The sequence below is a fragment of the Salmo salar genome, chromosome ssa13, assembly GCF_905237065.1.
Source record: "Salmo salar chromosome ssa13, Ssal_v3.1, whole genome shotgun sequence".
NCBI lineage: Eukaryota > Metazoa > Chordata > Actinopteri > Salmoniformes > Salmonidae > Salmo > Salmo salar.
The window spans coordinates 52,293,099-52,303,717 of NC_059454.1; the positions used below are offsets into that span (position 1 = coordinate 52,293,099).

The window sequence follows — 10,619 nt, forward strand, 5'->3', positions numbered from 1 at the left end:
GACGTCACTGATTGAAACGCTATTAGCGTGCACCACCGCTAACTAACTAGCCATTTCACATCGGTTACATATACACACCATCATATACATATATATTTATATTCCAGGCTGACATTGCTCGTTCTAATATTTCTATATTTCTTAATTCATTTATTTGTATTTTTTTGTATTTGCGTGTATTGTTTTGTATTGTTAGGTATTATTGCACTGTTGGAGCTAGGAACATAAGCATTTCACTAAACCTGTGATAACATCTGCAAAATATATGTACGTGACCAATAACATTTTATTTGATTTTGATTTGACTAGTGTGGGTGGACTAGAGTGCCGACGTCACGTAAAATGAATTCAGTACCCAAAGAATAGAAACTGAATGGCTTTGGATGTGTCATTGCCCCCTGTCGTTCCATGTGCAAATCAACTGTAACAGTGCATTTCCACATGTCATGATTGGGGCGATGAAACAATGGATCCCCATTCATTTGAAATGGATGGAAGCGAAGTTGACGAAGGGACTGTTGGGCGATGCGAGCATGGACGAGGGAGCGTGAACAGGGCGGGCCCAAAGTAGGAGAAAGCTGAACTTTATGCAAATACTCTGTGATATCGCAATGCTATTGACCAATCAAAGCTCCCTATAGCTTCCAGCCCCAGCCTCCTTGCTAGCTTGCTAGCACTCACATGAGGGCAAAGCTAGCTTGGCTGTCTGAATTATTGTGTTATGTGCAGATGCACTGCAACTGTGAGAGACACCCTAAGGGATCTGTTGCCATTTGACTAAATTGCAGTAGCAAATGTGGATCTTGATTCTAATGGTGGTAGAAGCCAAATCGAGGATGATTGGACTGTTGTCCAAAAGAATGGGAAACGGACCAAAGTTGTGTTGGAGAACAAAATTAAGAGCTCAGCTGGAGTCCCCATTTATCTTGTAGGAGTGCCTTTTTTTTGAGGATGAGCAACTGGATGAAATGCCAAACTTGAGAAACCTGTTTCAGATATCCAAACTGGTGGAAGAGGTGGTGGGGTAAAGTAAAGGCTGTGAGGATCACGAGAAGTGGGCTTGTAAGTCCGAGGAACAGATGGAAAACGTGGCGAGTCTCACCTATTTCGATAAATATGCCATGTTGTGTGTTGCTCTCCAGAGCAGGGCACCTGTAAAGTGGGTAATATCTGGCGTCTTGTGGGACGTCAATGTTGAACAAATTAAGAATATCCTTGGAGTGGTTTATGTACGTCGGATGAATTGTGTGGTGATTGGAGTAAAAGTAAAGAGTCTGTCTGTTCTTCTGTTTTTGATATCGAATCCCTCCCTGCTTGGGTGAAGTTAGGGTATGTGAATCATCATGTCCGAGCGTTCGTCCCAAGATAGATGCAGTGTAATCTTAGTATGGCTTTTGGACATGTCAAGTGTCTGTAGTACAGAGAAGTTAAGATGTGGAATTTGTGGAAAAGAAAATAATGTTGAAAAGGAAGATCATGTTGAAGTGTTGCAATTGTGGTGGGAACCAAGAAGCTACATCTTTGAAATGCCCGAAGAGGGCGAAAGAGAATGAGGTTGCCTGAGTCAGGGCAGTCCAGAGAATTTAATATGTAGAGGCTGGCAAAAGGGTTAAGGGAACGAATGGTCCTCCTGAAGACCACAGTGTTAGATAGGCTGCAGAGTTGGCCTCTCATCAGCAGGATCCAGATATGTTACATGTTAAGTAGGTGGACTTTGTGGCTTTTATGGAAATGGCAGTGCCACCCTCTCAGGCCCTGGGCATTATGGAATTTTAAATGAAGGAAGAAGTGGGAACTCTTTTATAATTTTTTGAATGGAGTTTCATTTTTTCACCCCCGTCCAGTTGGTGGCGGTAATGCACCGTAAACATGGGATGCCAAGCCACAAAGTCATACACCCTGCCTATTGCTACAATTTCTATTTTTAAAATGGGATTTTAAACCTAACTAATTAACCCTAACCACACTCCTAACTTTATCCCTAACCTTGAATATAGACGTTGTGTCTGTGCTATCTAAACCGAGGTTTGAAGCAATACGGGCCTTTCGAAGCTCAAAACAACGGTTTTGAAACTATTGATTTTGCAGGTAGATTCTTGAAATATCAACTGCTATTTGTCTCGATGGCTTTGGAGACTTGTCCCAAGGACCTCCACCATTTGCGGGCATGCCTTCTGTGTTCTCTTGTGAAGTTAAAAACAAATACTATGCTAGCAAGCTAATGTTAGCAAAGTCAAACACTTGGCAGTGGCATGCATTTGAAAACACTAATTTACATGAGAGGTTTCCTAGCTAACATGAATTACTATTTATCGAACGTAACTTTAAAAAAAGCTTGCTACTATCTATTCAAAGTAAAGCTTGCTGAAATGTTTGTGTGTAATCTAGCTCTGGTCTAGGGCATGCGGAAATGTGCATGGCTAACTATATGTGTAATCATTCAATCCATCTTTCTCTTGTCCCTACACAGACTATTGACCAGTTTGAATATGATGGCTGTGACAACTGTGAGTCGTACCTTCAGATGAAGGGGAATCGAGAGATGGTATATGAGTGTACAAGTTCCTCGTTTGATGGGTAAGCTCTCTACTTATAATTGATTACTTTTCGGAGATGGACAGTTCTGGACAGTGAGTGTGTGTTAAACTGTTTTGTCTCTGTTTACAGGGTGATAGCCCAGATGAGTCCAGAGGACAGCTGGGTGGCCAAGTGGCAGAGAATCAGTACGTTTGTTGTCACGGTTTATCCTCTTGGACTATGGCTTTCTTTCAAACGTCACCTTGAAGTTTAATTTCATTCTGTTGTAGTGCTATTATGTTAGTTTTCACTTTTTCTTGTTCAGGTAACTTCAAGCCAGGTGTCTATGCTGTGACGGTGACAGGGTGGTTACCTCCAGGTATGTCACGTTCAAAGGCAGTTAATTGTATAATACTCAACCAGGGCTCTAAAGTGCGACCATTTTGGTCGTATATGCCCCTAGATACACTACATAACCAAATGTATGTGGACACCTACTCATCAAACATTCCAAAATCATGGGCATTAATATGGAGTTGGTTCCCCCCTTTGCTGCTATAACAGCCTCCACTCTTCTGGGAAGGCTTTCCACTAGATGTTGAAACGTTGCTGTGGTGACTTACTTCCATTCAGCCACAAGAACATTAGTGAGGTTGGGCGATTAGGCCTGGCTTGCAGTAGCGTTCCAATTCATCCCAAAGATTTTCAGTGGGGTTGAGGTCAGGGCACTGGCCAGGCTTGTCAAGTTCTTCCACACCAATCTCCACAAACTATTTCTGTATGGACCTTGCTTTGTGCACAGGCATTATCATGCTGAAACAAGAAAGGGCCTTCCCCGAAATGTTGCCAGAACAGAATAGTGTAAATTGTCATTGTATGCTATAGCGTTAAGATTTCCCTTCACTGTAACTAAGAGGCCGAGACCGAACCATGACAAACAGCCCCAGACCATTATGCCTCCTCCACCAAACTTTACAGTTGGCGGATGCAAGCGCAGATTGGTTCAATCCAAAGCTTAGCTACATGTAAAGAATATTAACGAATGCATCAGTGATTTGCGTTTCTTGCAACTTTCTGAAGACGTAAAGGCATGGGAATGTGTCAGTCTTCCACTTTGTTTAGCCAATTAGCGATGCCAAAACATTTATTTCCCATAAACTGTCCAAATTAAATGTTAACTGCAAAGTAGGCTTACCTGGCAGAATGGTATGATGTTTTTTATCAATCAGGTGGTCTTTTGTTTAGCAAACTCTACTATTGTGCATGCAGTATCCTACATAAACATTGCCAGACAAATTAAATTAAAGGGCAACTTGTTTTTCTTCCCCAGATCTCAAAAGGAATTCCTGATGTGGTTTAAGCATTTTTGTTGACTTAGAACATTCAGTTTAGTAGTTTTTCTATTAAAAGTGTGATTTTTAAAGGGAAAACCTGAAAAAATGTGGTGGAATCCAAAACCTGAAAAAACAACTAACAACTTTATTATGGCTGGTAAGGATTCTGAGTGTTTGGTAGATTTTATTCACCTGCCACAGTGGCTGGTGGACCAAAAACATAGTTTTTAGGTCCTGTTCATAAACCATGTTGCGGGTCATTCCAAATCCACTTGCAGGCATTTGTTTACACTTTGTTCAGTCATGCTAGCTAGCTGGTTACTTTACCAGTATAGCTGGTTACTTTACCAGTATAGCTGGTTACTTTACCAGTATAGCTGGTTACTTTATTAAACATTTGTGGGCACAGAAACAAATGGAAATGGGTAGCTTCTTTAGAAGATCAGTGAGTAAATTACTGATCTCTTGCTATATCTCAACTGATTACATTTTTTGGGGGGGTTTGATGTGTTAAATGTAATGTTGAGCTCTCTCTCTTTCTTGTGTTATTGTGCATACACGTTAACTTTTCCCTCCGTGTAGTTCATTGCATGTTTAATAATGAAAATACCTACCAAAAGGAGAACATGTATGTGGTTTATTTCTGTGCATGTTAAAAAAGTAAAATAAGTAGCATATCTGGACATGATTTACAGTAGATATATCTTTCAACACAGTCATACACATGATGTATAATCCTGTAATATGATTCTGGCCCACAATGGCAAAAATATATTCTAATGTGGCCCTCCATAGAAAATAATTGCCCAGACCTGCCCTAGACCCACTTCAATTTGCTTACCACCCCAATAGATCCACAGACAATGCAATCGCCATCACACTGCACACTGCCCTACCCCATCTAGACAAGAGGAATACATATGGAAGAATGCTGTTCATTGACTATAGCTCAGCATTCTACACCATAGTACCCTCCAAGCTCATCATTAAGCTTGAGACCCTGGGACTGAACCCTGCCCTGTGCAGCTGTGTCCTGGACTTCCTGATGGGCCGCCCGCAAGTGGTGAAGGTAGGAAACAACTGACCCTCAACACTGGGGCCCCACAAGGGTGCGTGCTCAGCCCCCTCCTGTACTCCGTGTTCACCCATGCATGGCCAAGCACACCTCCAACAATAACACAACAGAAGTAGGCTTGATTACCAACAATGATGAGGGCTCTGGGAATGTGGTGCCAGGAAAATAACCTCTCACTCAATGTCAACAAAACATAGGAGATGATCGTGGACTTCAGGAAACAGCAGAGGGAGCACCCCCTTATCCACATTGACGAGACTGCAGTGGAGAAGGTGGAAAGCTTCAAGTTCCTCGGCGTACACGTCACTGACAAACAGAAATGGTCCACTCACAGAGACAGTGTGGTGAAGAAGGTGCAATAGCGCCTGTTCAACCTCAGGAGGCTGAAGAAATGTGGCTTGTGACCTAAAATCCTCACAAACTTTTACAGATGCACAATCGAGAGCATCATGTCGGACTGTATCACCTGGTACGGCAACTGCACCGCCCACAACCGCAAGGCTCTCCAGAGGGTGGGGTGATCTGCACAACGCATCACCAGGGGCAAACTACCTGCCCTCCATGACATCTACAGCAACTGGTGTCACAGGAAGGCCAAAAAGATAATCAAGGACAACAACCACCCGAGCCACTGCCTGTTCAACCCGTTATCATCCAGAAGGCGAGGTCAGTACAGGTGCATCATAGCTGGGACCGAGAGACTGAAAAACAGCTTCTATCTCAAGGCCATCAGACTGTTAAATAGCCATCACTAGCACATAGAAGCTGCTGCCTATATACATACACTTGAAATCACTTGTCACTTTAATAAATGGAATACTAGTCACTTTAATAAATGGAATACTAGTCACTTTAATAATGTCTACAGATCTTGCATTACCCATCTCATATGAATATACTGTATCCTATACTATTCTACTGTATCTTATTTTAATGCCGCTCTGACATTGCTTGTCCATATTTTTTTATATTCTTAATTCCATTCCTTTACTAGATTTGTGTGTATTGGTCTAGTTATGTAAGGGATCAAGGGGATTGGATGCATGTTTTAAAGAAATGCCCCTCAAGATTGCAGTGGTGAATGGAGAGAGAGAACCTCTGCTGAGAGTGTATAAAATTGTAAAAAGAGTAGGACGGAAGCGCTGTTTTATGAGCAATGTTGTCAAGAAAATTAGGTGTGGTAAACCGTGGGGTGTTGGGTTGAGCGTGCAGAGATAGGGAGGTTTTAGTCCGCAAAAACAACTTTATTAAGACAGAAAATAAACATAAAGAAAATCACTTAGGTTTGGCTTGGTCCTTCTTCTCTACTGTGGCTTGGTGTCGGTCTCTCCCTGTTCTCTCTCGCAGTGTGCCACCGTGTTCCTTTTATTTGGCCTCCACGGCTGATTGGCACTTTCCTCTAATTACCTCCACTTAGAGCGGTCCGTGTCGGGGTGCCCAGCTCCCGTATTCCCAGCAGAGGGAGCCAACGTCGCCTCACGTACCTCCCCTCTATTACCATCCCCCGGGGTAGACCTCCTGGGATACCACATAGGTTGCTGTTACTCCCGTCCCTATTGCAGAACGCAGCCTTTTGACAGCATGTACTAAAGTCATTGTAATCCACACTTGCATTAGTCCCCTTGTTTGGGGATTGACATTTAGGCTGTGACAACGAAAAGGCAGCAGACCTACATTATGTTTTATCAGGGCACTTTGGTAGAGTGAACTGATTTGTAACTATGAAAATCATTTTGTCAAACAGACTGTGAATCCAAAAGTGTAAGTTTGATTCTAGAGGGGGGACAATAAATAGAACAGTTATTTGGTTAGGGTGTAGGGGCAGACTTATGTAATCTTGTTTTCAGGAGATTTTATTATCTATTTACTTTATTTACCTGATCATTGGAACAATTCTCATTCTTCACAATAGGCTAAAATATAAGGTAATTAGTGTACTTGTCAGCAAGACATCACCATTATTCCTCACACTTATTTTATTATTCCACTTCTTTCCAATTTTGCCAGTGTAATCACATATTTAAAAATATGATATGCCTATGAGGCTATGCATTTTTTTTTTGCAGCCATTCACGGACAGTTTTTAATAAGTCATACAAATAAGCATTGGATAGTACATGCTCCAGGCCTGAAATATAATTTTTGACAATTTTCGAATTTTCTTGAAGGTTTGGTGATTTTGATAAATGTAGTCTCATAACAAGAACATTTTCAAACACCCAGCACTTGGGAAACATGGATCAGGGGTGGCCAACCCTCCTGGAGAGCAAGCAGGATTTCTTCCAGACCTATTTTAAAGAGATAGTTTATCCAAATGACAAAATAGAAAATGTTTGTGTCCTTACCTTGAAAGCAATCTATGGACAAGGAGACTGCAATCTATGATTTGGTTACCCTCTGCCATGAACTATTAATATTTCCTGTGCAGCACCTTGGTGTAGTGGTAACACTCCCTGGCACGTGCCGCATACAACTTTCCACCTGAGAACAGGGATCAATCCCTGATTCCAACCTTCCCACTGTTTCTAGCATTTGCCTGTCTCCTCATGTCATTACTGTCTCAAGAAAGTATCAAACCACCTAAAAAACATGTTTACAAAAATAGTAGCATGGTTTACATTTCATCTCCACAAAGTAACAAAGTCGTCCAATTTTGGGTGTTCATTTAATGTTCAAAGCATCCTGAATGCTTATACTTGTTTAATTGTCCACCTTAGTCAAAAACCTAAGCCATGTCAAAATACATAGAATTGCAATAAATTAGCTTTAAAATAGTTCAATTTCCCCCATCTAGGGGTTGCGCCAGGGGGCAATGAAATTCAGATAGCAAATCTCAGTCCGAGCTTTTTTCAAAAGTTGGCAGCCCTGAGACTAGGGGCTAAATATACAAAATCCTTTAAGGAACCTTGAGCCCCAAAAAGGTCATTAGATGTCTGAGCCCACTTGTTTTCCTTAGAGCCAATTATATTAGCCACAACATCAAATGTGCATCTCTATGTATTTTTGTCAGGCAGGACCATACAGCACTGAATGAAAACAAATTTGACTTGGAAAGTTGTCTATTGAACAGCTGTCAAAAAGTTAAGTTTACATTGATCATAAATATTCATAGTTGATATTTCTGCCTATTGCATCTGTGTGTTTACACGTCTATATTTCCAAAATGCTTTAATATGTCCTAATGTTGTTTGTTTCTGTATGTAGGGCAGACAATTTACTAACTTGCAATATTGGGTTACATGAGCTTATGTGCCCCAACCCCCCTCCAGCCAGGCATTATTCTTTCCTGTTTAAGTTAAGGGGGTGTGTCACAATATCTATCAATATAACCACTTTTGCAGTAAAATATTATCAATTTCAGATATGGGAGACCTTAGAGATATGGAAAAACATGGTTGTGTTGTGTTATACCTCATGTAGAGGTATCTCAAAGATCTTTGGGCCTTTATCTGCTTGGAAGCGCAAGGAGGCAATTTCATAAAGGGGGAAAAAAGGTAATGGGTGAGGTGGAGTGTAGCGGATGTATTTTTTGCCAGAAGAACCACATACCCTCCGTCAGACCACTGTGTCACGTTTGATTGAACACCCGCACCCCTTGCCCTCCTCTACACATGACAAACGCCTCCAATGACATCCGACACCATGGTCGTATGCTTGTGTACATACCTTCCTAGCATATATCCACCCACGGGTGCCTTTTGTGTCTTATGAACGATGAAAATAACTGCTTCTGTCCAGTTTATAGTTGAGACTGTTAGACAACAAATTTTGCCCAATGTAGGCTATGATCAATTTGATACAGGGGGTGGGGGGTTGGGGGTGGGGTTACAGAGTGTGCAAGATTTCTGAATTTCATCATCATGTATGATCTTCTTTTGGTGGCTCTGTAAGTGCTTAACCCACAGTCAAGCAGAATTGTTTTCTTATCATAGAAATAGAATGTAGATATTTCTATAGATCTTACACACACCACCACAACCCCACAGACCCACTCTGTGGTGACGAGACTCTTCATTCCCACGCTGAGAAACAAGACAGGGTAAAAATGAGACCTGTAAGAACACAGCATAATTTCCTCCTTTTGAGAATATCAATGTTAGAGGTACAGTATCTGCAATAAAAATGACATCTGCAGTTGTTTTTGGAACAATATGAAGTGTAAAAAAGTACTTAGTTCCCTGTAGCTCAGTTTGTAGAGCATGGTGTTTGCAACGCCAGGGTTGTGGGTTTGATTCCCACGGGGGGCCAGTACAAAAAAATGTATGAAATGTATGCATTCACTACTGTAAGTCGCTCTGGATAAGAGCGTCTGCTAAATGACGTAAATGTACTTGGGCAACAAATCTGATCATAAATTCAACTTGAAAGATAGTGAAAAATAGGTTAACGATGTATATATCAGCTCTTACATGTTTTATTTCCTGGCAGACTCATGGTCTCAGCAGGTATGTCACATGAGCACCTTTTTACTCAATAGACCACAGATTCCCTTTGCTAGCTGAATCTATGAGAGATGTCTCAAATTTGTGGCCCGCTGAAAATGCAAAAATATCTCAGACACTTCATTGCGAAGTGGGGAGTGTATGCTTTTTGCAGATGAGGCCTCTATTTAACATGAGATATTCTGTTATGACATGTTTCCATTCATATGCTCCATTTAGCACTACTGAGTGTTTACCTCAGTTTACACTGATGAAAATGTTATCATCTCATATATCAATATACGTTTCCTATCTTGAAATGTTACTCCATATGGATATAATATGAAGCAGTGATACAATATTTTGTGTTTCATTCTCTTCCCAAACAATATTGATATTCTTGGGGTATCTTTAAGTTCTTGTATTGGTTTGGTTGTCACATGGCCTCATTCCACTCATCATGCAATCAGGTTACCACTGGTAGCTACCTATTGACTTGGCCTACCTGACAAAATCCCCTTTTTATTTGTAGAAAACAATATTTGAAGTCTATTCAGACAACTTGAAAAAGCAGCAGTTACGGAACACATAATTACAAAGTTCGCAGAACAACAATCAGTGATCAGGGACGGTTGCTAGTAAAATGAAAGAGATGCGTATGATCAATCCTGAGTGTTCGTCAGCCCGCCTTGTGGTTTCACTTCAGCTTCCTCTGTTGTGAGGGAAGAGGGTAGGCACCTGAGGCCTCTGATAGCTTCTAGGTCAGTAGGACTATACTGTACACTAAATTAATCACTATGGAGCTAATTACTTAACAGCCCTATCCCAGCTAACAATTCTAGGGAGAGAGAACGTTTTTGTAATGTTACCCATAAAGTTTCCTTAATGTTTGATTTTCCAGTTTTTCATTAGTTAGGGGAACATTCTATGTAATTTAACAAAAACCTTCAGAGAACCTTTTTAGCATGTTTTTGTGCCAAAGTTAGGAGAACTTTCCCTAAATATCAAGTAGATCTTATCTAGAATGTGTATACAATGTCCTCATAGTATATAACATTAATGTTCAGTTTTCTGAGGGTTAGGATAATATTCCCTCAATGTCCCACCAAACATACACAGGACATGGTTGCCATGTTCTCACAATTTAGATATTAACAGTAAACAGTAAAAATCATGTTTTTCATAAAATGTGATGATATTTGGATGGAACCAGTTCAAAGTAAGGGTGTCCTAAGTATGAAAAATGGCTGTAGATGGTACATTGATCAAGTT

At 40.9% G+C, this 10,619-nt stretch overlaps 1 protein-coding gene across 1 annotated transcript; it reads left to right on the plus strand.

Annotated features, from left to right (window-relative positions):
• The first annotated feature begins 2,046 nt into the window (after positions 1 to 2,046).
• LOC106567465 (transcription elongation factor SPT4-like) lies at positions 2,047 to 3,867 on the plus strand. The gene is made up of 5 exons (XM_014136741.2): positions 2,047 to 2,190; positions 2,469 to 2,577; positions 2,668 to 2,723; positions 2,843 to 2,896; positions 3,848 to 3,867. Exons 1-5 carry the CDS (start codon positions 2,124 to 2,126, stop codon positions 3,865 to 3,867), a joined length of 306 nt encoding a protein of 101 aa, XP_013992216.1. The 5' UTR covers positions 2,047 to 2,123.
• The last annotated feature ends 6,752 nt before the right edge of the window (positions 3,868 to 10,619 follow it).

Excerpts from the sequence above, each read along its gene's own strand:
- LOC106567465 (XM_014136741.2), top strand. The coding sequence starts at position 2,124 with ATGGCTTTGGAGACTTGTCCCAAGGACCTCCACCATTTGCGGGCATGC. Across the intron at positions 2,578-2,667 it reads ACAAGTTCCTCGTTTGATGG|GGTGATAGCCCAGATGAGTC; the intron begins GTAAGCTCTCTA and ends CTCTGTTTACAG. Across the intron at positions 2,724-2,842 it reads GGCCAAGTGGCAGAGAATCA|GTAACTTCAAGCCAGGTGTC; the intron begins GTACGTTTGTTG and ends TTTCTTGTTCAG.